Source organism: Pristiophorus japonicus, chromosome 30 (assembly GCF_044704955.1).
Source record: "Pristiophorus japonicus isolate sPriJap1 chromosome 30, sPriJap1.hap1, whole genome shotgun sequence".
Classification (NCBI taxonomy): domain Eukaryota; kingdom Metazoa; phylum Chordata; class Chondrichthyes; family Pristiophoridae; genus Pristiophorus; species Pristiophorus japonicus.
This window is the reverse complement of record NC_092006.1, coordinates 11,567,903-11,594,353: the sequence shown is the minus strand read 5'-3', so window position 1 is coordinate 11,594,353 and position 26,451 is coordinate 11,567,903. Positions and strand designations below refer to the sequence as shown.

The window sequence follows — 26,451 nt, the reverse complement described above, 5'->3', positions numbered from 1 at the left end:
GCCGAATGGCCGACTCCTGCTCCTATTTCTTATGTTCTTTCCTAGAATAATACGTCATGGAACCAACCAGGGAGCAGGCTACTTGAGATCTTGTATCGTGTAATGAGACACGTTAATTAGCAATCTCATAGTAAAGGATCCTGTGGGGCAGAGTGATCATAATATGATGGAATTTCGCATTAAGTTTGAGTGATTTGCCCAAGTCTGAAATTAGAGTCTTCGGGCCAGAAATTCCCCCCCCTGCCCAAAATGGGCCGCTCCCTCCCTGTTTCAATGGTTTTTACTGCAGGTGTGGTTGAGGTCGCCTCTTGCGTGACATTCAGCTGTTTGTTGTTTTTCCCCCCTTGGATCCAGAAGTCGCTCTTAATGGGGGGACGCGGTGACTACATCCGAGAGGCGGAAGTTAGGGGGTGGTACGGAGTGACCGCCGCGATGATGTCATCACGGTGCCCCATCACCACGGCGCCCCATCACCACGGCACTCCCCTTCGCTTAGAGGGGAGAGCCACCGCGATCTTAAAACTTCGGCCCACTGGGAGGGTTTGGGCCGGGCCCAAGAGGGGGGCGCCCAGGCTGCCTATTGGCGGCCTGGCTGAATCCAGGGATGTGGGGGGGCGGGGGGGGGGGGGTGCGTAATTGACGGCCCGACCAAAAAAAAACATGGCGGCCGCGGCATTGCGCCCTCCCCGTTACCGGAAGCCGCACCTCCGCTGCAGAAGGCCACAGCCTCACCGGACCACACGGGGAAAGAACAGGTTTTGGCACCGCCGAGCGGGCCGAAGGTTTTCCGAGGGGGATGTCACTATCGGGGGCGGGGGTGGGGGGGGAGGGCGGTTCGATCGGTGGTGCGCATGGTGATGATGTGCTTACCACGGATCAGCGGGGGAATCGGGGCACCGCTGGGAAACCTTGGGAGGGCGCTTGGGCGATCAGCGGAATGGTGGCCTCTCCACTCCGCAGCCTGGCCGTCGATTTGCAGTGGTAACAGGGAGAGGGGCAATTTCGGCCCCTTAAACTTAAATAAAGCCAATTACATAGGTATGAAGGACGAGTTGGCTAAGGTAGTTGGGGCCAAATAGGTTCAAAGTGGGCAAACATCTGGCAGATGGGGTACAATGTGGGAAAATGTGAGGTTATCCACTTTGGCAGAAAAAATAGAAAAGCAAATGACAATTTAAATGGAGAAAAATTACAAAGTGCTGCAGTACAGAGAGACCTGGGGGTCCTTGTGCATGACACACAAAAGGATAGTATGCAGGTACAGCAAGTGATCAGGAAGGCCAATGGTATCTTGGCCTTTATTTCAAGGGGGATGGAGTATAAAAGCAGGGAAGTCCTGCTACAACTGTGCAGGGTATTGGTGAGGCCACACCTGGAGTGCTGCGTGCAGTTTTGGTCTCTGTATTTACGAAAGGATACATTTGCATTAGAGGCTGTTCAGAAAAGGTTCACTCGGTTGATTCCGGAGATGAGGGGGTTGACTTATAAAGATAGATTGAGTAGGTTGAGCCTCTACTCATTGGAATTCAGAAGAATGAAGTGATCTTATCGAAACATATAAGATAATGAGGGGGCTCGACAAGGTGGATGCAGAGTGGATATTTCCATTCATAGGGGAAACTAACACTAGAATAAGGGGCCACCCATTTAAAATGAAAATGAGGAGGAATTTCTTCTCTCAAAGGGTTGTAAATCTGTGGAATTCTCTGCCCCAGGGAGCTGTGGAGGTTGGGACATTGAATATATTTAAGGCGGAGATAGAAAGACTTTTAAACGATAAGGCAGTGAAGGGTTATGGGGAGCAGGCGGGGAAGTGGAGCTGAGTCCATGATCAGATCAGCCATGATCTTATTAAATGGCGGAGCAGGCTCGAGGGGCCAAATGGCCGACTCCTGCTCCTATTTCTTATGGTATGGCAGTAGATAAGCAGTGGCTAGCATTTAAAGAAATATTTCATAATTCTCAACGAAAATACACTCCATTGAGAAACAAAAACTTCACAGGAAAAGTGATCCAACTGTGACTAAAAAAGTTAAGGATGGCATTATACTGAAAGAAGAAGATTATAATGTTGTGAAGACTAGTAGTAAACCTGAGGATTGGGAGAGTTTCAGAAACCAGCAAAAGATGACCAAAAAATTGATACAAAAAGGAAAAAATATGAGAGAAAAATATAAAAAAACAGATTGTATGTAAAAAGGAAGAGAGCATCAACAGTAAACATTGGTCCCTTAGAGGCTGAGACAGGAGAAATTATTATGGGAAATAAGTGAATGGCAGAAACGTTAAACAAATAGTTTGTATCTGTCTTCACAATAGAAGATGCAAAAAGCATACCTAAAATGGTGGGGAACCAAGGGTCTAATGAGGGTGAGGAACTTAATATAATTAATATAAGCAGAGAAAAAGTACTAGGGAAACTAATGGGACTAAAAGCCAACAAATGTCCTGGACCTAGTGGCCTACATCCTAGGGTTCTAAGAGATAGTGGATGCATTGGATTTGATCTTTCAAAATTCCCTAGATTCGAGAACGGTCCCAGTGGATTGGAAGGTAGCAAATGTAACACTGCTTTTCAAGAAAGGAGGGAGAGAGAAAACAGGAAACTACCTGGAACAATTAGCCTGACATCAGTCGTCGGGAAAATGCTGGAATCCGTTGTTAAGGAAGTGCATTTAGAAAATCATAACATGATTAGGCAGAGTCAACATGGTTTTATGAAAAGGAAATCGTGTTTGACAAATTTATTAGGGCTATTTGAGGATGCAACCAACAGGGTAGATAAAGGGAAAGCAGTGGATGTGTCATGTATGTAACCACAATGTAACATCACTGTATTACTGTATACACTCAACCTAGATGCACACCTTGACCACAAGGGGTGAACTTGTGGGAGACACTCCTTACCTGATCACACAGGTATATAGAGGGAGGTCCCACGCAGGGTCATCGCTTTTGGAGTCCTGTGAATAAAGAGTTAAGGTCACAGAGTGACCTTGTCCCCAGAATGTGCCTCGTGTGGTTTCATACTGTGGAGTAAGGACCTTACATTGGCGACGAGAAACGGGAATTCATGACCCACAAGAATGGCCACCGGTAGTACAGAGGAACGGTACTGTGTTGGGGAAGACTGGGACGATTTTGTTGAGAGGCTTCAGCAAAGCTTCGTTACGAAAGAATGTCTGGGGGATGCAGCGGCCGACAAGCGAAGGGCTCATCTTTTGACCAGCTGCAGACCAAAGACTTACGCGCTCATGAAGGACTTACTGGCACCTGAAAAGCCGGCGGACAAAACCTTTGAAGAACTTAGCAAATTGATCGGAGAGCACCTCAAACCAGTGAGCAGCGTACATATGGCCCGACACAGATTCTACACACACCGACGTCGGGAAGGACAGAGCATACCGGACTTGTGGTGGACCTCTGGCGTTTGGCCAGCCTCTGTAAGTTCACAGACGCCTGCAGGGGGGAGATGCTAAGGAACTTCTTTATCGAGGGCATCGGTCATGCGGGAATTTTCCGCAAATTAATTGAGACCAAGGATTTGACCTTGGAAGCGGCGGCGTTGATGGCTCAAACTTTCATGGCGTGGGAGGAAGAGACGAAAATAATATACGCGGCAATTCTGCCTCTAACGCGGCGATAGATCAGGGAGTCAACATCATCAATGCAACTCAGAGTCCTGCAGGCAGGCAGGGGCAGTCCGACACTCCCCAGGCAGCAATAGACCCCAGAGTAGGACTTCAACAGAGACAATGGCAGGCTGAACGGACATTCACGCCATCACAGTGGACAATGTGGCCCGGGATGGGGCCATTGACACCCACCAATAGGGTACTTAAGAGCAGTCAAAGGGACAGTCAGCACGGAATGCCTGGCCATAGTCCCTATGTTCCCAACAATGGAAATTTTAACTCATGCTGGAGGTGTGGGGAAACACTCAGCTAGATCTTGCAGATTTCAACAGTTTGTTTGCAGGAACTGCAATCTCAGTGGCCACTTAGCTCGAAAGTGCAGGAAGTCTGCAACCAGACTAATATATGAGGCGGATGAACCAGAAGAGGGTTCTTTGAGGCAGGATGACTTTTGGGGCAAATCGATGGACGCCGAGGTTCAGCGGGTCCATGTGGCGAATATTCACAGTTCATACACCAAAACGCCACCAATGATGATGAGGGTTTTATTAAACGGTATCCCAGTACGCATGGAGCTGGACACTGGAGCCAGCCAGTCACTCATGGGCGTTCAGCAATTTGAGAAGCTATGGCCACTTAAAGCCAATAGACCCAAATTAGCACGTATTGAGACACAATTACGGACCTACACTAAAGAAATCATTCCGGCGCTAGGCAGTGCAATGTTGGCTGTCACACACAATGGGTTAGTGAATCGGCTGCCGCTCTGGATTGTCCCGGGCAATGGTCCCGCACTGTTGGGGAGGAGCCGGTTAGCCGAGATGAACTGGAAATGGGGGGATGTTCACGCAATGTCATCTGTGGAGCGAAGTTCGTGCTCACAAGTCTGACAACAATTCGATTCACTATTCCAACCTGGCGTCGGGACTTTCAAAGGCACTAAAGTAGTGATACACATCACCCCGGACGCCAGGCCAGTGCACCACAAAGCCAGAGCGGTGCCGTATGTGATGCGGGATAAGATCCAGAGCGAATTAGACCGGCTGTTGAGAGAGGACATCATCTCACCTGTTGAATTCAGCGACTGGGCGAGCCCCATCGTTCTTGTCCTAAAAGCAGGTGGCTCTGTCAGGATCTGTGGCGACTACAAGGCCACCATCAATCGGGTGTCCCTACAAGATCAATACCCCCTCCCGAGAGCAGAGAACCTCTTCGCCACGCTGGCAGGCGGCAAGCTGTTCACTAAGTTGGATCTTACTTCAGCTTATATGATCCAGGAACTGGCTGACGAATCTAAACTACTGACCACCATCACCACGCACAAGGGACTGTTCGTTTATAACAGGTGCCCGTTTGGCATTCGATCAGCGGCCGCGATTTTTCAACGAAACATGGAAAGCCTGCTCAAATCCTTACCTGGAACAATCGTATTCCAGGACGACATCCTCATCACGGGTCGAGACACCAAGGAACACCTCCACAACCTGGAGGAGGTGCTACGCCGACTGGACCGGGTAGGCCTGCGACTCAAGAAGTCTAAATGTGTGTTCTTAGCTCCTGAGGTTGAGTTTCTGGGCAGGAGGGTTGTTGCAGATGGGATTCGGCTCACCGAATCCAAAACAGAGGCGATTCGACGAGCACCCAGGCCCTGCAACACATCGGAGTTGCGTTCATTCCTGGGACTGTTGAACTATTTCGGGAACTTTCTGCCGAACTTGAGCACGTTGTTGGAGCCGCTACACGTGCTCCTGCGTAAGGGTTGTGATTGGTTTTGGGGAGACTGTCAGGAACGGGCTTTTGATCGGGCGCGAAACCTACTTTGTTCAAACAATTTGTTGGCTCTGTACGACCCCTGTAAAAAATTGGTTCTGACATGTGATGCATCGTCCTATGGGGTTGGGTGCATGTTGCAGCAGGGCAATGCTGAGGGCCAACTCCAACCTGTGGCTTATGCCTCCAGGTCGCTCTCTCAAGCAGAACGGGGATATGGGATGGTCGAGAAGGAAGCGCTTGCATATGTCTATGGTGTAAAAAAAATGCATCAGTACCTCTTTGGTAGGAAGTTTGCATTAGAGATGGACCACAAGCCATTAACATCCTTGTTGTCAGACAGCAAGGCTATCACTGCCAACGCATCAGCCCGCATACAGCGATGGGCTCTCACGCTGGCTGCTTATCACTACTCCATCCGGCACCGGCCCGGCACTGAAAATTGCGCTGACGCGCTCAACAGGCTTCCACTGGCCACCACTGAGGGGGCAGCGGAGCAAAGCGCTGAGATGGTCATGGCTGTCGATGCCTTTGACAGCGCAGGCTCCCCCATCACTGCCCGCCAGATCAAAATCTGGACAAACAGAGATCCCCTCCTATCCCTGATTAAGAAATGTGTTCTGACTGGGGATTGGGCGCCTGCACACAGAGCATGCCCTGAGGCGGTCAGACCGTTCCACAGACAGATGGATGAGCTCTCCATCCAAGCCGACTGCCTACTATGGGGCAGCCGGGTAGTTATGCCCCAGGAGGGCAGGGAGGCATTCATCAGGGAACTCCACAGCGAGCACCCAGGCATTGTGCTGATGAAGGCCATTGCCCGGTCACACGTTTGGTGGCCTGGAATTGATTCAGACCTGGAACACTGTGTTCACAGGTGTACGACGTGTGCCCAGCTGGGTAATGCCCCCAGGGAGGCCCCGCTCAGCCCGTGGCCCTGGCCCACCAGGCCATGGTCACGCATTCATGTTGACTACGCGGGCCCGTTCATGGGTAAGATGTTCCTTATCGTGGTAGATGCGTACTCGAAATGGATCGAGTGCATCATTCTGAATTCATGCACATCATCCATCACTGTGGAAAGCCTACGTGCGATCTTTGCAACCCATGGCTTGCCGGACATCCTGGTTAGTGATAATGGCCCATGTTTCACAAGCTATGAATTCTGAGAGTTTATGTCGGACAATGGCATCAACCACGTCAGGACTGCGCCGTTCAAGCCGGCCTCCAATGGCCAGGCGGAATGTGTGGTCCAAATCATTAAGCAAGGTATGCTCAGGATTCAAGGACCCTCCCTACAATGCCGCCTATCGCGTCTCCTGCTGGCCTATAGATCCCGACCACACTCGCTCACGGGGGTCCCGCCCGCAGAGCGACTAATGAAACGGACACTCAAAACTCGGTTGTCCCTCATTCACCCAGTCCTGACCGACATAGTTGAGAGCAAGCGCAAGTCACAAAACGAGTACCATGACCGTAATTCGAGGGGGAGATGTATAGAAATAAATGATCCTGTATTCGTCCTCAATCACGCCATGGGGCCCAAATGGCTTGAGGGTACTGTAATTGACAAAGAGGGGAATAGGGTCATTGTGGTAAAACTCAACAATGGTCAGATATGCCGTAAGCATCTGGACCAAGTTAAAAAAAGGTTCAGCATCGACCTGGAGGAACCTGAAGAAGACCATGAGATGGAGCTTATAACACCGCCAGTGAACGAGTAACAAGAGCAATCAGAAGAATGCACAGTCCCTGCGGTCAGCCCGGACAGGCCGGAATCACCACGGGTGACAGACACTCACGTCAGTGTCCAACAACCAGAGCCCCAACTGCGGCGCTCCACGAGGGAGCGTAGACCACCTGAAAGACTAAACCTATGATCCCAATAAGACTTTGAGGGGGGGGGAGGTGATGTCTGTGGTGTTACTGTGTGTATCTCGTAACACCACTGTATTACTGTATACACTCAACCTAGATGCACACCTTGACCACAAGGGGTGAACTTCTGGGAGACACTCCTTACCTGATCACACAGGTATATAGAGGGAGGTCCCACGCAGGGTCATCGTTTTTGGAGTCCTGTGAATAAAGAGTTAAGGTCACAGAGTGACCTTGTCCCCAGAATGTGCCTCGTGTGGTTTCATACTGTAGAGTACGGACCTTACAGGATGTAGTATATTTGGATTTCCAAAGGGCATTCGATAAGGTGCCATATAAAAGGTTATTGCACAAGATAAGGGCTCATGGGATTGGGGATAATGTATTAGCATGGATAGAGCATTGGGTAGCGGACAGAAAACAGAGAGTAGGTTAAACGGATCTTTTTCAGGTTGGCAGGCTGTAACTAGTGGGGTGCCGCAGGGATCAGTGCTGGGGCCCCAGCTATTTACAATCTATATTAATGAGCTAGATGAAGGGACCGAGTGTAATGTATCCAAGTTTGCTGACGATACAAAGCTAGGTGGGACAGTAAGCTGTGAGAACACAGAGCGTCTGCCCAGGGATATAGATAGACTACGTGCGTGGGCAGTAAGGTGCCAGAAGGATTATAATGTGGGGAAATCTGAGGTTATTCACTTTGATAGCAAGAATAGAAAAACAGAATACTTTTTAAATGGTGAGAAACTTTTAAATGTTGGTGTTCAGAGAGATTTGGGTGTCCTTGTGCAAGAAACACAGAAAGCGAGCATGCAGGTACAGCAAGCTATAAGGGGGTTGGAGTATAAGAGTAAGGAAGTCTTTCTACAATTGTACAGGGCCTTGGTGAGACCACACCTGGAGTACTGTGCACAGTTTTGGTCTCCTTATCGAAGGAAGGATATACTTGTAATGGAGACGGTACAACAAATGTTCACTAGATTGATTCCTGGGATGAGAGGGATGTCTTATGAAGAGAGAATGTGTAGAATGGGCCTATACTCTGGAGTTTAGAAGAATGAGAAGTGACTGCATTGATGCTGAGGGTAGATGTAGGGAGGATGTTTCCCCCGGGCTGGGGAGTCTAGAACCAGGGGTCACAGTCTCAGGATAAGGGGTCGGCCATTTAGGACTGAGATGAGGAGGAATTTCTTCACTCAGGGTGGTGAATCTTTGGAATTCTGTGCCCCAGAGGACTGTGGAGGCTCAGCCGTTGAGTATATTCAAGGCTGAGATCGATAGATTTTTGGCCTCTGGGGGAATCGAGGGATATGGGGATCAGGCGGGAAAGTGGAGTTGAGGTAGATCAGCCATGATCTCATTGAATGGCGGAGCAGGCTCGAGGGGCCAAATGCCGACACCTGCTCCTATTTCTTATGTTCTTAAGGTGAGGTATTGGAAGGCGATTGATTCCCTGTGGAACCTTCCCCCAGAAAACATCAGCACTACCCGGAATGGAGGGGTGAGGGAGAAAATAAATCACATACCTGACTACGTTCCCTCTGGCCCCCGCAACCCCCCAACCCCTGACCCCTGACCCTCCAGACCCACACAGCCCTCCAATCCCTGAACCCTGAACCCAACCCTCCAGACTCGCAGCACCCTCCAACCCCTGACCCTCAGACCCCTGTAACCCTCCTGACCCCCGTAACCCTCCAACCCTGACCCCGACCCCTGACCCTCCAGACACACACAACCCTCCAACCTCAGAACCCGACCCCGAACCTCCAGACTTACACAATCCTCTGACCCCCCCGATCCTCCAGACCCACACAACCCTCGAACCTCTGACACCCCCGATCCTCCAGACCTACACAACCTTCGAACCTCTGACCCACCCGATCCGCCAGACCCACACAACCCTCGAACCTCTGACCCCCCCGATCCTCCAGACCCATACAACCCTCTAACCTCTGACCCCCCCCCCGACCCCGAGGTCGATCACCCACTTACATCTCGGTTCTTCATCAGCAAGATTAGCAGTTTGTCCCAGTTCTCGTCATCGTAATTAACCCTGAAAATGCCGACGGCATTAACGTTTGCTAAAATCCAGGTCTGATCGTTCACCTCCATCTCGCCTACGATCACCTCTGGGAAAATGTCAAATAGTGGGGTCAGCAAAGAGGACCACAGGGTCTGTCCCGCTACACCGTCCCATCAAACACTCCCAGGGCAGGTACAGCACGAGCTTAGATACAGAGTAAAGCTCCCTCTACACTGTCCCATCAAACACTCCCAGGGCAGGTACAGCACGGGGTTAGATACAGAGTAAAGCTCCCTCTACACTGTCCCATCAAACACTCCCAGGGCAGGTCCAACACGGGGTTAGATACAGAGTAAAGCTCCCTCTACACTGTCCCATCAAACACTCCCAGGGCAGGTACAGGGGGTTAGATACAGAGTAAAGCTCCCTCTACATTGTCTCATCAAACACTCCCAGGGCAGGTACAGCACGCGGTTAGAGACAGAGTAAAGCTCCCTCTACACTGTCCCATCAAACTAAAGCTCCCTCTACACTGTCCCATCAAACACTCCCAGGGCAGGTACAGCACGGGGTTAGATACAGAATAAAGCTCCCTCAGCACTATCCCCATCAAACACTCCCAGGTCAGGTACAGCACGGGGTTGATACAGAGTAAAGATCCCTCTACACTGTCCCATCAAACACTCCCAGGGCAGGTACAGCACGGGGTTAGATACAGAGTAAAGATCCCTCTACACTGTCCCATCAAACACTCCCAGGGGAGGTACAGCATGGGGTTAGATACAGAGTAAAGCTCCCTCTACACTGTCCCATCAAACACTCCAAGGGCAGGTACAACACGGGGTTAGATACAGAGTAAAGCTCCCTCTACACTGTCCCATCAAACACTCCCAGCACAGGTACAGGGGTTAGATACAGAGTAAAGCTCCTCTACACTGTCCCATTAAACACTCCCAGGGCAGGTACAGCACGGGGTTAGATACAGAGTAAGATTGCTCCCTCTACACTGTCCAGGTTAGATACAGAGTAAAGCTCCCTCTACACTGTCCCATCAAACACTCCCAGGGCAGATATAGCACGGGGTTAGATACAGAGTAAAGCTCCCTCGACACTGTCCCATCAAACACTCCCAGGGCAGGTACAGCACGGGGTTAGATACAGAGTAAAGCTCCCTCTACACTGTCCCATCACACATTCCCAGGGCAGGTGCAGCACAGATTAGATACAGAGTAAAGCTCCCTCTACACTGTCCCATCAAACACTCCCAGGGCAGATACAGCACGGGGTTAGATACAGAGTAAAGCTCCCTCTACACTGTCCCACTTTTGCCAGGCAGGAACTGGGGGAGGCTCTGATTCACATATCCAGGAGCAGTTGAAAGTAGTTCTGGCAGCAAAATAATTCTTTCGCAATCCGTGCAAACACCGTGGGAGAAAGAAGGCTTGCGTACCCTTGGTTTTATTGATCCAGAATGTCTTCTGAATACTGTTGTTCTTCTGCCAGGTTACAGGAATGTACCATTTATACCTGAGGAATGAGACATGTACTCAGAGTCAGTACACTTGACCAGGCCATAACAACAACCACTTGTATTTATATAGTGCCTTTAACGTAGTAAAATATCCCAAGGCGCTTCACAGCAGTGTTATAAGGCAAAACAGATTAACTTGACACCGAGCCACATAAGAAGAAATGACGGCAGATGACAAAAAGATTGATCAAAGAGGTAGATTTTAAGAAGCGTTTTAAAGGAGGAAAGAGAGGGAGAGAGGCGGAGAGGTTTAGGGAGGGAGTTCCAGAGCTTGGGGCCCAGGCAGCTGAAGGCACGGCCACCGATGGTGGAACGATTATAATCAGGGATGGTCAGGAGGGTAGAATTAGAGGAGCGCAGACATCTCGGGGGGGTTGTGGGGCTGGAGGAGATTACAGAGATAGGGAGGGGTGTAGGGGCTGGAGGAGGTTACAGAGATAGGGAGGTAGCGAGGGCCATGGAGGGATTTGTAAACAAGGATGAGAATTTTGAAATCGAGGTGTTGCTTAACCGGGAGCCAATGTAGGTCGGTGAGCACAGGGGGTGATGGGTGAGCGGGACTCGGTGCGAGTTTGGACACAGGGGGCAGCGAGCACAGAGGGTGATGGGTGAGCGGGACTCAGTGCGAGTTAGGACACGGGGCAGCGAGCACAGGGGGTGATGGGTGAGCGGGACTCGGTGCAAGTTAGGACACGGGGGGCAGCGAGCACAGGGGGTGATGGGTGAGTGGGACTCGGTGCGAGTTAGGACACGGGGGGCAGCGAGCACAGGGGGTGATGGGTGAGTGGGACTCGGTGTGAGTTAGGACACGGGGCAGCGAGCACAGGGGGTGATGGGTGAGCGGGACTCGGTGTGAGTTAGGACACGGGGCAGCGAGCACAGGGGGTGATGGGTGAGCGGGACTCGGTGTGAGTTAGGACACGGGGCAGCGAGCACAGTGGATGATGGGTGAGCGGGATTCGGTGCAAGTTAGGACACGGGGGGCAGCGAGCACAGGGGGTGATGGGTGAGTGGGACTGGGTGCGAGTTAGGACACGGGGCAGTGAGCACAGGGGGTGATGGGTGAGTGGGACTCGATCCGAGTTAGGACACGGGGCAGCCGAGTTTTGGATCACCTCTAGTTTACGTCGGGTAGAATGTGAGAGGCCGGCCAGGAGTGCGTTGGAATAGTCAAGTCTGGAGGGAACAAAGGCACGGATGAGGGATTCAGCAGCAGATGAGCTGAAGCAGGGGGCGGAGACGGGCGATGTTACAGAAGTTTCATATTTTCAAACAGCTCCTCCCTCTCGACAAAGCCCAGACCCATCCAACACCCTAATCCTGCTCACACATCGGGGCAGCAGCTGCCAACCCTTTCTCCTGCCCTTCCCCAAGAAATCATGCATTGGAAGAAATAACCTGAGACCAAAAATCCTCTTCAGACTGATGTTAGAATTGAAGGATTCATTCCAAGGAACAACAGCTGAAGCAACTTGAACACCGTGGACATAAATAACTGATGACAGGCAGTTCCGACAGTGCGGCGCTCCCTCAGTACTGCCCCTCCGACAGTGCGGCACTCCCTCAGTACTGCCCCTCCGACAGTGCGGCGCTCCCTTAGTACTGCCCCTCCGACAGTGCGGCACTCCCTCAGTACTGCCCCTCCGACAGTGCAGCGCTCCCTCAGTACTGCCCCTCCGACAGTGCGGCGCTCCCTCAGTACTGCCCCTCCGACAGTGCAGCGCTCCCTCAGTACTGCCCCTCCGACAGTGCGGCGCTCCCTTAGTACTGCCCCTCCGACAGTGCGGCGCTCCCTTAGTACTGCCCCTCCGACAGTGCAGCGCTCCCTCAGTACTGCCCCTCCGACAGTGCGGCGCTCCCTTAGTACTACCCCTCCGACAGTGCAGCGCTCCCTCAGTACCGCCCCTCCGACAGTGCGGCGCTCCCTCAGTACTGCCCCTCCGACAGTGCAGCGCTCCCTCAGTACTGCCCCTCCGACAGTGCGGCGCTCCCTCAGTGCTGCCCCTCCGACAGTGCGGTACTCTCTCAGTACTGCCCCTCCGACAGCGCAGTACGGCGCTCCCTCAGTACTGGCCCTCCGACAGTGCGGCGCTCCCTCAGTACTGTCCCTCCAACACTCCCTCAGTACTGCCCCTCCGACAGCGCACCCTCAGTACTGCCCCTCTGACAGTGCGGCGCTCCCTCAGTACTGCCCCTCCGACAGCGCAGTACGGCGCTCCCTCAGTACTGGCCCTCCGACAGTGTGGCGCTCCCTCAGTACTGGCCCTCCGACAGTACGGCGCTCCCTCAGTACTGGCCCTCCGACAGTGTGGCGCTCCCTCAGTACTGTCCCTCTGACAGTGCGGCACTCCCTCAGTACTGCTCCTCTGACAGTGGGGCGCTCCCTCAGTACTGCTCCTCCGACAGCGAGTGGGGCGCTCCCTCAGTACTGCCATCCGACAGTGCGGCACTCCCTCAGTACCGCCCCTCCGACACTCCCTCAGTACTGCTCCTCCGACAGTGCGGCTCTCCCTCAGTACTGCCCCTCCGACAGCGAGTGGGGCGCTCCCTCAGTACTGCCCCTCCGACAGTGCGGCACTCCCTCAGTACCGCCCCTCCGACACTCCCTCAGTACTGCTCCTCCGACAGTGCGGCGCTCCCTCAGTACTGCCCCTCCGACAGTGCGGCACTCCCTCAGTACCGCCCCTCCGACAGTGCGGCTCTCCCTCAGTACTGCCCCTCCGACAGTGCGGCACTCCCTCAGTACTGCTCCTCCGACAGTGTGGCACTCCCTCAGTACTGCCCCTCCGACAGTGCGGCACTCCCTCAGTACTGCTCCTCCGACAGTGCGGCTCTCCCTCAATACTGCCCCTCCGACAGCGAGTGCGGCGCTCCCTCAGCACTGGCGCTGGGAGTGTCGGTTTGGATTGTGTGCTGGAGTCTCTGGGGTGGGACTCGAACCCACAAATTCTGTCTCAGGGGTGAGAGAGAGAGAGAGAGAGAGAGAGAGAGTGCTGCCCACTGAGCCACGGCTGACGTGTTCAAACTGCACGTATCTTCTGTCCTTGTTCTTTCCCACAGGCCGCCTTCCGACCTGGTGTGTGTGGGTTTGGTCGTGGACTGAATGTTGTCCTCACCCAATAGGCCAACGGCGGGGATGTAGTGCGGCAGATTCTCCAATATCTTTGAGCGAGTTTGCTGGTCTGAATCATGTCTGAGCAAAACACAGCAAAACCCCCTGGTGATTTTTATTGCAAACGATCGCTGTAATGTAATACAGGTGCAGCGTCGAGAATCCGGAATGCGGAATGTTCCAGAATCCGGACTCCGGACTCCAGACCGATCGATGGCAGGGGATGGAGTATAAAAGCAGGGTAGTCTTGCTACAGTTATACAGGGTATTGGTGAGGCCACACCTGGAGCACTGCAGTTTTGGTCTCCATATTTACGAAAGGATATACTTGCTTTAGAGGCAGTTCAGAGAAGGTTCACTCGGTTGATTCCGGGGATGAGGGTGTTGACTTATGAGGAAAGGTTGAGGAGGTTGGGCCTCTACTCATTAAGGTGATCTTATGGAAAGGTATAAGATTATGAGGTATAAGACAAGGTGGATGCAGAGAGGATGTTTCCACTGATGGGGGAGACTAGAACTAGGGGGCATGGTCTTAGAATAAAGGGCCGCCCATTTAAAACTGAGATGAGGAGGAATTTCTTCTCTCAGAGGGTTGTAAATCTGTGGAATTCACTGCCCCAGAGAGCTGTGGAAGCCGGGACATTGAATAAATTTAAGACAGAAATAGACAGTTTCTTAAACGATAAGGGGATAAGGGGTTATGGGGAGCGGGCAGGGAAGTGGAGCTGAGTCCATGATCAGATCAGCCATGATCGTATTAAATGGCGGAGTAGGCTCGAGGGGCTGAATGGCTGACTCCTGCTCCTATTTCTGATGCTCTTATGAATCCATACAATGGTCCGGAATCCGGACCCGATGACCCTTTCGACCTCGGGGCCTGCCCGAGTATCCCCTCGGCGGGGAGCCCCCCCCCCCCCTGCCCCCCTTTCTGACATTCCGAAATCCGGAAACCCCCGAGATTGGTGGCATCAGAAAACAAATCGTAAGTATGGAAAAAGCCCGGAATCGGCAACGGCCTGGGTCCCGGGGGTACCAGATTTTAGACGCTGCACATGTATATGCACCGGTGAGTAGAGCTGTTGTAGAGCTGTTGACAGCCATGACTGCTCTACCCTGCAGTCCGGAGGGGCTAGAGGTCCCCTTTCTCCTTCATAGGCAGTCCCCCGGCGGTCGAGGGTGACTTGCTCCCACACGAACACCAGTTCGCAGGCGACTGATGAGCCCAATGCGGGACCTACAGTCTCTGTCACAGGCGGTGTCTGGAATAGGTGATGGTTGAGGGAAAGTGTGGGTGGGGAGTCTGGTTTGCCGCATGCTCCTTCCGCTGCCTGCGCTTGGTTTCTGCATGCTCTCGGGTGTCCTTGAAACGTTTCCTCTGCCCACCTGGGGCTCACTTGCCGTGTAGGAGTTCCGAGTAGAGCGCTTGTTTCGGGAGTCTCGTGTCGGGGGGCATGCGGACAATGTGGCCCGCCCAACGGAGCTGGTCGAGTGTGGTCAGTGCTTCGATGCTGGGGGTGTTGGTCTGAGCGAGAACACTGATGGCTCTGTGGCGCAATGGATAGCGCATTGGACTTCTAGACAATGGTATATAAGGCATTCAAAGGTTGTGGGTTCGAGTCCCACCAGAGTCGGATTTTGGGTCAGCTGTTTCCTGGGCCGCACAGTACATTTCAAAGTTAAAGCACATGGGATTGGGGTTAGTGTGCTGACGTGGATTGAGAACTGGTTGTCAGACAGGAAGCAAAGAGTAGGAGTAAACGGGTACTTTTCAGAATGGCAGGCAGTGACTAGTGGGGTGCCGCAAGGTTCTGTGCTGGTGGGGCCCCAACTGTTTACATTGTACATTAATGATTTAGACGAGGGGATTAAATGCAGTATCTCCAAATTTGCGGATGACACTAAGTTGGGTGGCAGTGTGAGCTGCGAGGAGGATGCTATTAGGCTGCAGAGTGACTTGGATAGGTTAGGTGAGTGGGCAAATGCATGGCAGATGAAGTATAATGTGGATAAATGTGAGGTTATCCACTTTGGTGGTAAAAACAGAGAGACAGACTATTATCTGAATGGTGACAGATTAGGAAAAGGGAAGGTGCAACGAGACCTGGGTGTCATGGTACATCAGTCATTGAAGGTTAGCATGCAGGTACAGCAGGCGGTTAAGAAAGCAAATGGCATGTTGACCTTCATAGCGAGGGGATTTGAGTACAGGGGCAGGGAGGTGTTGCTACAGTTGTACAGGGCCTTGGTGAGGCCACACCTGGAGTATTGTGTACAGTTTTGGTCTCCTAACTTGAGGAAGGACATTCTTGCTATTGAGGGAGTGCAGCGAAGATTCACCAGACTGATTCCCGGGATGGTGGGACTGACCTATCAAGAAAGACTGGATCAACTGGGTTTGTATTCACTGGAGTTCAGAAGAATGAGAGGGGACCTCATAGAAACGTTTAAAATTCTGACGGGTTTAGACAGGTTAGATGCAGGAAGAATGTTCCCAATGTTGGGGAAGTCCAGAACCAGGGGTCACAGTCTGAGGATAAGGGGTAAGCCATTTAGGACCGAGATGAGGAGAAACTTCTTCACCCAGAGAGTGGTGAACCTGTGGAATTCTCTACCACAGAAAGTAGTTGAGGCCAATTCACTAAATATATTCAAAAGGGAGTTAGATGAAGTCCTTACTACTCGGGGGATCAAGGGTTATGGCGAGAAAGCAGGAAGAGGGTACTGAAGTTTCATGTTCAGCCATGAACTCATTGAATGGCGGTGCAGGCTAGAAGGGCTGAATGGCCTGCTCCTGCACCTATTTTCTATGTTTCTATGTTTCTATGTTGATGCGTCTATCCTGCCAACGGATTTGCAGGATCTTGCGGAGGCAGCGTTGGTGGTACTTCTCCAGTGTTTTGAGGTGCCTGCTGTTAATAGTCCATGTCTCTGAAGCATATAGCAGGGCGGATATCACTACTGCTCTGTAGACCATGAGCTTGGTGCCAGGTTTGAGATACTGGTCTTCCAACACGCTCTTCCACAGTCGGCCAAACACTCGTGACCTAAAGAGCAATTTGTGTGTCAAAAATGCCCTCCCATTATGTATTGGGGCCTTGGCATAGAGCGTGTTGCACGAATAGGCTTTTAAGTCGGTTCAAGGACTCCCAGGCCACCAGCAATTTCTGCGGTCTGGAAGAGTCTGTGTTCCACGTGTATGCGGAGTGTGTGAGGTTGCAGCCCATCTTCCAATATTCGAAGAGCTGCTCCCCAAATTCTGGTTGCACTTCAGTCCCATGCTCCTGATCTTTGGGCACCCGGTGCGGAGGGGAACGGGTAGATCCGAGGACCTCCTCGTGGGCCTGCTCCTGGGCACGGCCAAGGGGGCCATTAACCGGTCCAGGCAGCGGGTAGTCGAAGGGGTCGTTCAGCCCGACTGCCGGCCTCTCTTCCGCAATTACCTCCGAGCCAGGGTGTCCCTGGAGATGGAGCACGCGGTGTCCACTGATACGCTCGCGGCCTTCCGCGAGAGGTGGGCGCCGGAGGGACTGGAGTCCATCATCACCCCCGGCAACCAAATTCTAATTTGAACTGAATTTCCTTTAAAGTTTTATTCGGGAATGTGAGGGTTCCTAACCCTAACCCTAACCTTAACTCTTGCCAAAAGGGGGGATTGATTTAAAGTTTCTACTTAAAATAGTTGTAGAGCTGTTGAGTGGGAGTGTCTTAGCCAGTCACGTGATGTTCACAAGCCTCAATAAAACCCCAGCCAGTTGGGTTCGGGCGATCCACGATGGGGCAGGTGGTTGTGAGCCTGGTGGATGAACTGGTAATGTGTCGTGCGATTGTTCAACCTTTTGCTGATAAACCGACTAGTTCTTAATACGGAAGCAATCGCCGAAATCCGGAATTATGTTCCAACAACCAGATTTTATTCTTTAACTTTTCTTCATGCTCAAATTATTGTAAAAATGGGAGACAATCAGTGGGGAAAATATGAGACCCTAAAATTAATTTCATTAAAAAAAGTTATTCATTGGAACATTAGGAAAAAGTCAAGAAAATAATCGAAGGAGCTGAAACGAAATGTGTCGTCCAATTAAATGATAATCCGCAATTATACTCACAGTTCACTGTCACCACTTTTATGGGACAGTCATCATCATAGGTGGTCCCTCGAACGAGGATGACTTGCTTCCACATGAGTTCACAGATGCTTCCATGAAGGACTGGATGTTCCAGTCCTGAACTCCAGTTGAGGGGGTGGAAGATGCCTGTGCGTGGATTTTTTTAACGTGGGGTGACCGTTGCACACCAGCCACCACACGGGCTCGACAGAGCGAGGTCTTGGTCCAGGGGCAAGGGTTAACCAGGACGACTGGAGACCTGCTCTGCTGCACGGACCTAGTGCGCTCACATATCGCACAGTGTGGGCTGGGCCCGTGCTGCCCCTGGGCCCTTGGCTCTTCTGGGCCCCTCATTTGCCGCATCTCCGCCCCGATCTCTCGCCGCTCCTCCGCCCCGATCTCTCGCCGCTCCTCCGCCCTGATCTCTCGCCGCTCCTCCGCCCCGATCTCTCGCTGCTCCTCCGCCGCGATCTCTCGCCGCTCCTCCGCCGCGATCTCTCGCCGCTCCTCAGCCCCGATCCCTCGCCGCTCCTCCGCCCCGATCCCTCGCCGCTCCTCCGCCCCGATCCCTCGCCGCTCCTCCACCACGATCTCTCGCCGCTCCTCCGCCCCGATCTCTCGCCGCTCCTCCGCCCCGATCTCTCGCCGCTCCTCCGCCACGATCTCTCGCCGCTCCTCCGCCCCGATCTCTCGCCGCTCCTCCGCCCCGATCTCTCGCCGCTCCTCCGCCCCGATCCCTCGCCGCTCCTCCGCCCCGATCCCTCGCCGCTCCTCCGCCCCGATCTCTCGCCGCTCCTCCGCCCCGACCCCTCGCCGCTCCTCCGCCCCGATCTCTCGCCGCTCCTCCGCCCCGATCCCTCGCCGCTCCTCCGCCACGATCTCTCGCCGCTCCTCCGCCCTGATCTCTCGCCGCTCCTCCGCCCCGATCCCTCGCCGCTCCTCCGCCCCGATCTCTCGCCGCTCCTCCGCCCCGACCCCTCGCCGCTCCTCCGCCCCGATCTCTCGCCGCTCCTCCGCCCCGATCTCTCGCCGCTCCTCCGCCCCGATCCCTCGCCGCTCCTCCGCCACGATCTCTCGCCGCTCCTCCGCCCTGATCTCTCGCCGCTCCTCCGCCCCGATCTCTCGCCGCTCCTCCGCCCCCGATCTCTCGCCGCTCCTCCGCCCCGATCTCTCGCTGCTCCTCCGCCCCCGATCTCTCGCCGCTCCTCCGCCCCGATCTCTCGCCGCTCCTCCGCCCCGATCCCTCCCCGCTCCTCCGCCCCGATCTCTCGCCGCTCCTCCGCCCCGATCCCTCCCCGCTCCTCCGCCCCCGATCTCTCGCCGCTCCTCCGCCCTGATCTCTCGCTGCTCCTCCACCACAAAAACATTTGCCGCACCTCCGTACTGGTGATACTTGAGTTCTGGCGGTCCGTTTTGTGACCACGTTGGGGCTTTTTGCGGGGGCGGGGTGGATTAATGGGGCTAGCTGTAAGGGACCTCTCTCTTTCGCACACACAACTTCAGTGATGGAATTCAACTAAAGATTGAACTTCCCTTATCCAGAACTCCCTTATCCGGAAACACCCTCGTCCAGAACCATTCCCGGCCACCGGTTGGCGCATGCGCAGAACTCCGACATGAACAAATTGAAGTCCTTCCTCGCTGCCGACTCCCGCAATCGCTGGCCTGACCCCGTGATCTACCGGCCCCCTCCCCCGCCACCCCAATGATCTCTCTGCCGCACTCCCAGCCCCAAGCCAGCCAGCCCTGGCATCCCCTTGCTCAGTACCTGTACCATCCAATTTAACGTGACCACCCCTCTTCCGGAAAAAAATCCCTTATCCGGAACAGGGCAGGTCCCGAAGGTCCTGATAATGGAGGTTCAACCTGTACTCGATTTTTTTTTTCTTAATCGAAAGTCGGCCCCAACACCATCGTCCTCCATAACACCTGTGAGGCTTCCTTGCTGGCAGGTCCTCTTATTCTGGACCTGGCTGAGTTCTGCCAACGGATAATGTTGCGCAGCGAATCGGATCTGGAATTCCAAGCATTCTACAGTGTTCCGATGGTCCTCAGCAGCCACTCTAAGGCACCCATTGGTGCCAGACGGAAGTGCTGTCATTACCTCGTTTTTCAGGCAAAGGACAGCGTTGAAAATATTGGCGCTGAAATCCCGGCCTCCCCCGGGTCCGTACGGGGTGTGTATGGGATGTGTACGGCGTGTGTACGGCGTGTGTACGGCGTGTGTACGGGGTGTGTACAGAGTGTGTACGGGGTGTGTAAGGAGTATGTACAGGATGTGCACGGGGTGTGTACAGAGTGTGTACGGGGTGTGTACAGAGTGTGTACGGTGTGTGTACAGAGTGTGTACGGTGTGTGTACAGAGTGTGTACGGTGTGTGTACAGAGTGTGTACGGGGTGTGTACGGAGTGTGTACAGGCTGTGCACGGGGTGTGTACAGAGTGTGTACGGTGTGTGTACAGAGTGTATACGGTGTGTGTACGGGGTGTGTACAGAGTGTGTACGGTGTGTGTACAGAGTGTGTACAGGGTGTGTACGGGGTGTGTACGGAGTGTGTACGGGGTGTGTACAGAGAGTGTACAGAGTGTGTACGGGGTGTGTATAGAGTGTATACAGAGTGCGTACAGGATGTGCACGGGGTGTGTACAGAGTGTGTACGGAGTGCGTACAGGGTGTGTACAGAGTGTGTATGGAGTGCGTACAGGGTATGTACAGAGTGTGTACGGTGTGTGTACAGAGTGTGTACGGGGTGTGTATGGAGTGTGTACAGGCTGTGCACGGGGTGTGTACAGAGTGTGTACGGTGTGTGTACAGAGTGTATACAGTGTGTGTGTACGGAGTGTGTACGGGGTGTGTACAGAGAGTGTACAGAGTGTGTATGGGGTGTGTTTCGAGTGTGTACAGAGTGTGTACAGGATGTGCACGGGGTGTGTACGGAGTGCGTACAGGGTGTGTACAGAGTGTGTACAGAGTGCGTACAGGGTGTGTACAGAGTGTGTACGGAGTGCGTACATGGTGTGTACATTGTGTGTACGGGGTGTGTACAGGGTGTGTACAGAGTGTGTACGGAGTGCGTACAGAGTGTGTACGGGGTGTGTACGGAGTGTGTACAGGGTGTGCACGGGGCGTGTACAAAGTGTGTACGGAGTGCGTACAGGGTGTGTACAGAGCGTGTACGGACCCGGGAAGGCATCACAAAAGCTGGTTTTCAGTGCACAATGCGCATGGGCTGAAAATCGGCTTTTCCGACCTGTCAAGCTGGAGCCCGACAGATCCATCGCATCTCGGGAGCAAAGACATTTGCACGGGCAAAATTGCGGGATTTACCCACATCTTGCCCGGCAAATGTCCTCAAAACTCTTGCGCCTGATAAAACCAGGAGCATAGCCTACTGTTACAGGCGTAAGAGTTTAAAAACATATCAAAAATATAATTAAATTTAATTTAAAAAACATATTATTTTTGGAAACCCTGCCATTTATTTTTAACTATAATTTTAAAAACTTTATAAAAAAACTCGGGAAAACTTTTTTCTCTCAGATATTTATTAACTTTAATTTTAATTAATTTTAATTAAGTGAGGTGTGTTTTCTATTTTTTATTATATGTATTTAGTGTGTTTGTTTTTTTTTCTCATTAATAGTTTTGGTCTCCTAACTTGAGGGAGGACATTCTTGCTATTGAGGGAGTGCAGCGAAGATTCACCAGACTGATTCCCGGGATGGCGGGACTGACCTATCAAGAAAGACTGGATCAACTGGGTTTGTATTCACTGGAGTTCAGAAGAATGAGAGGGGATCTCATAGAAACGTTTAAAATTCTGACGGGTTTAGACAGGTTAGATGCAGGAAGAATGTTCCCAATGTTGGGGAAATCCAGAACCAGGGGTCACAGTCTAAGGATAAGGGGTAAGCCATTTAGGACCGAGATGAGGAGAAACTTCTTCACCCAGAGAGTGGTGAACCTGTGGAATTCTCTACCACAGAAAGTAGTTGAGGCCAATTCACTAAATATATTCAAAAAGGAGTTAGATGTAGTCCTTACTACTCGGGGGATCAAGGGGTATGGCGAGAAAGCAGGAATGGGGTACTGAAGTTGCATGTTCAGCCATGAACTCATTGAATGGCGGTGCAGGCTCGAAGGGCCGAATGGCCTACTCCTGCACCTATTTTCTATGTTTCTATGTTTCTATAGCAACGAGAACTCGTAGATACGGAGTTCCCGTTGCTATTAATGAGAAAGCTGTGGAATACTGTACCCTGATTGGCTGAGCAGTCACATGTGACTGCAGCTTCCACGTGGGAACCTGGAGGATGCGAGCCCGCTCCGCCGCGCGGGAAGAAAAGGCCTCCCCACCGGAATGAAACACAAAAGGATAGTATGCAGCTGCAGCGAGTGTCAGGAAGGCCAATGGTATCTTGGCCTTTATTGCAAAGGGGATGGAGTATAAAAGCAGGGAAGTCTTGCTACAGTTATACAGGGTATTGGTGAGGCCACACCTGGAGTACTGCGTGCGGTTTTGGTTTCCATATTTATGAAAGGATATACTTGCTTTGGAGGCAGTTCAGAGAAGGTTCACTCGGTTGATTCCGGGGATGAGGGGGTTGACTTATGAGGAAAGGTTGAGTAGGTTGGGTCTCTACTCATTGGAGTTCAGAAGAATGAGAGGTGAACGTATAAGATTATGAGGGGGCTTGACAAGGTGGATGCAGAGAGGATGTTTCCACTGATGGGGGAGACTAGAACTAGGGGGCATGGTCTTAGAATAAGGGGCCGCCCATTTAAAACTGAGATGAGGAGGAATTTCTTCTCTCAGAGGGTTATGGATCTGTGAAATTCATTGCCTCAGAGAGCTGTGGAAGCCGGGACATTGAATAAATTTGATGCAGAAATAGACAGTTTTTTAACCGATAAGGGGTTATGGGGACCGGGCAGGGAAGTGGAGCTGAGTCCATGATCAGATCAGCCATGATCGTATTAAATGGCGGAGCAGGCTCGAGGGGCCGAATGGCCGACTCCTGCTCCTAGTTCTTATATCCTTATGAATCCCACGCTCCTCCCGGACCACCAGGTAATTTTGTAGAAATGTTTCAGGTTGGAAACCATTGCCCGCGGGAAGCCTCCGACTACGATTTCTGGGCCAATATCCTGGCTCTTCCTCCCCCGAACCACAAGGGTTTCCGGATCCGGACGTCGGATTGTCTCCGAAATCGGGAAACGCCTGCAACTCGGTCCCGAGGTTTCCTGATTTTCGGAGGCTGTACCTTTAGCAACAGCCACCTTGCCGCCCGGAGGAGGCGGGGCTCCCCAGTGGAGTGCTGTCTACGCGGGAGTCCTCCCTTTATCTATTGGGGACTTGGCCTGGAGGGTGGTGCACGGGGCAGTCCCGTGCAATCGTGTTTTTAAGTCGGTTCACGGACTCCCGGGCCGCCTTTAATTTCTGCGGAATGGAGGAGTCCGTGTTCCACGTGTATGTGCAGTGTGTGAGGTTGCAGCCCCTCTTCCATGATTTGAAAAGGCTGCTCCTCAAATTTCTGGTTGTGCTTCAGTCCCACGCTCCTGATCATTGGGCACCCTGCACGGAGGGGAGCGGGCAGCTTGTAGGACGGCTCCTGGGCATGGCCACGGGGGGCCATTAACCGGTCCAGGCAGCGGGCGGTCGAGGGGGTCGTTCAGCCCGACTGCCTGCCTCTCTTCCACGGTTACATCCGAGCCGGGGTGTCCCTGGAGATGGAGCACGCGGTGTCCACCGGTACGCTCGTGGCCTTCCGCGAGAGATGGGCACCGGAGGGACTGGAGTGCACCATCGCCCCCGGCAACCAAATTCTAATTTTTCAATAGTATTATTTGATTGTTGGTTTTAGTGCCTCTTTAACAAGGGGTCACTTGATTTAAGGTTTACTTTAAAATAGTTGTGCCTGTAGCAATGTGTTGCTATGAATTCTTAAGCCAAGAACCCATGAAGCAAATACATTACAGTCTCTCTTTTATCTGCTCGTAGAATGATATGGCACAGGAGGATCCCATTGGGTCCATGGAGCCCGTGTTGTGCCGGCTCTGTGACATAGCGATCCAATCAGTCCCACTCCCCCCTGCTCTTTCCCCACAGCCCGGCACATTTCCCCCCTTCCAGTATTTACCCAATTCCCCCGTTTGAAAGTCCCGATTGAATCTGCTCCCACCGCCCTTTCAGGCAGCGCGTTCCCGATCACAACAACTCGCTGCGTCAAAAACACATTCTCCCCATCTCCCCCTCTGGTTCCATCGCCGATTATCGTCAATCTGTGTCCCTCTGGTTACCGACCCTCCTGCCCCTGGGAACAGTCTCTCCTGATTTACTCTGTCAAAAGCCATCACTTAACCAGGTTAATGAGAGAAAAGGAGATAGAAAGATAGGCTGAAAGGTTGAGATGAGGCAGATGGAATGGGAGGATGCTCACACACATGGAGCTGCAGGGTGACTTGGACAGGTTAGGTGAGTGGGCAAATGCATGGCAGATGCAGTATAATGTGGATAAATGTGAGGTAATCCACTTTGGGGGCAAAAACAGGAAGGCAGATTATCATCTGAATGGTGACAGATTAGTAAAAGGGGAGATGCAACGAGACTTGGGTGTCATGGTACATCAGTCATTGAAAGTTGGCATACAGGTGGTGAAGAAGGCAAATGGCATGTTGGCCTTCATAGCGAGAGGATTTGACTATAGGAGCAGGGAGGTCTTACTGCAGTTGTACAATGCCTTGGTGAGGCCACACCTTGAATATTGTGTACAGTTTTGGTCCCCTAATCTGAAGAAGGACATTCTTGCTGTTGAGGGAGTGCAGCGAAGGTTCACCAGACTGATTTCCGGGATGACAGGACTGACATATGAAGAAAGACTGGATCGACTAGGCTTATATTCAATGGAATTTAGAAGAATGAGAGGGGATCTCATAGAAACATGTAAAATTCTGATGGGATTGGACAGGTTGGACGCAGGAAAAATGTTCCCGATGTTGGGGAAGTCCAGAACCAGGGTGTTGTTTATCTGTAAAGCATGCAGTCCCATGTTCTGCCACCAGGGAGCGCATCCCCTGAAGTCCCAAGGGATCCCAGCATCCCTTGGGAGCTCTGTATATAAGCCGGCCCCTAAGGCCTGTTCCTCACTCTGGAGTGTCTTAATAAAGACTGAGGTCACTGTCACTTTAACTTCCATGTGTGCACTCTCATCTGTGTTAGAAACACAATAACTGGCGACGAGTATACGAATCCAAAGCAAAGATGCAGCAAACTGTGGGCATCCTGGAGAAGTTCTCGGAGGGTGAGGACTGGGAAGCCTATGCCGAACGGCTAGACCAGTACTTTGTAGCCAACGAGCTGGACGGAGAAGGAAGCGCTGCAAAAAGGAGAGCGGTCCTCCTCATGGTCTGCGGGGCACCGACCTACAGCTTCATGAAGAATCTTCTGGCTCTGGTGAAACCCAAAGATAAGTTGTATGAGGAGCTGTGTACACTGGTTCGGGAGCATCTTAACCCGAGAGAGAGCATGCTGATGGCGAGGTATCGGTTCTACATGTGCCAGCGATCTGAAGATCAGGAAGTGGCGAGCTATGTCGCCGAGCTAAGGCGACTTGCAGGACAATGTGAGTTTGATGGCTACCTGGAGCAAATGCTCAGAGACTTTTTTGTACTGGGCATTGGTGACGAGACCATCCTACGAAAACTTTTGACTGTAGAGACACCGACCCTCAGCAAGGCCATTGCGATAGCACGGGCGTTTATGTCCACCAGTGATAACACCAAACAAATGTCTCAGCACACAAGTGCTAGAAATGTTCATAAATTAACTGGAACTGTGTTTGCAAGCAGAAATGTACAGGGCAGAAACCATGAGTCTGCAACTGCCAGCAGGCCTCAGGTGACCCAGATGACTCAGAGTCCGCAACAAAGGATGAATGCAAGGCAATTCACATCTTGTTGGTGTTGTGGAGGCTTCCATTCAGCCTATTCATGCCGCTTCAAAGGGTATGTTTGCAAGAGCTGTGGAACAATGGGGCAAGCTCTGCAAAACCTGCTAACCACCACGTGGCAGAGGAAGATCAGTCCATGGTGGATCAAAGCAATTTCGAGTCTCAGAGAGAGGAGGCAGATGCTGAAGTACACGGGGTGCACACATTTTCGACAAAATGTCCACCTATAATGCTAAATGTAAAATTGAATGGCTTACCCATAGCCAGGGAACTGGACACTGGCGCTAGCCAATCCATCATGAGTAAAAAGATGTTTGAGAGACTGTGGTGCAACAAGGCACTCAGACCAGCCCTGAGCCCCATCCACACGAAACTGAGAACGCATACCAAAGAGCTTATCACTGTCCTGGGCAGTGCCATGGTCAAGGTCACCTACGAGGGCACGGT

General features: G+C 52.4%; 1 protein-coding gene and 1 non-coding gene across 2 annotated transcripts in view; one reads left to right on the top strand and one right to left on the bottom strand.

Moving 5' to 3' along the window:
• The window catches only part of LOC139240116 (aminopeptidase Ey-like), a 201,975-nt gene that overhangs the window by 5,717 nt on the left and 169,807 nt on the right, over positions 1 to 26,451 (bottom strand). Inside the window, exons 14-15 of the mRNA XM_070868492.1 lie at positions 10,757 to 10,833; positions 9,276 to 9,412 (exon numbers count right to left, since the gene is read on the bottom strand). Coding sequence (XP_070724593.1) covers positions 9,276 to 9,412; positions 10,757 to 10,833 — 214 coding nt within the window. The remainder of the gene's footprint in view (positions 1 to 9,275; positions 9,413 to 10,756; positions 10,834 to 26,451) is intronic.
• On the top strand, positions 15,490 to 15,580 carry trnar-ucu (transfer RNA arginine (anticodon UCU)). The gene is given in 2 exon segments: positions 15,490 to 15,526; positions 15,545 to 15,580. It is a non-coding gene; the product is annotated as a tRNA-Arg (tRNA).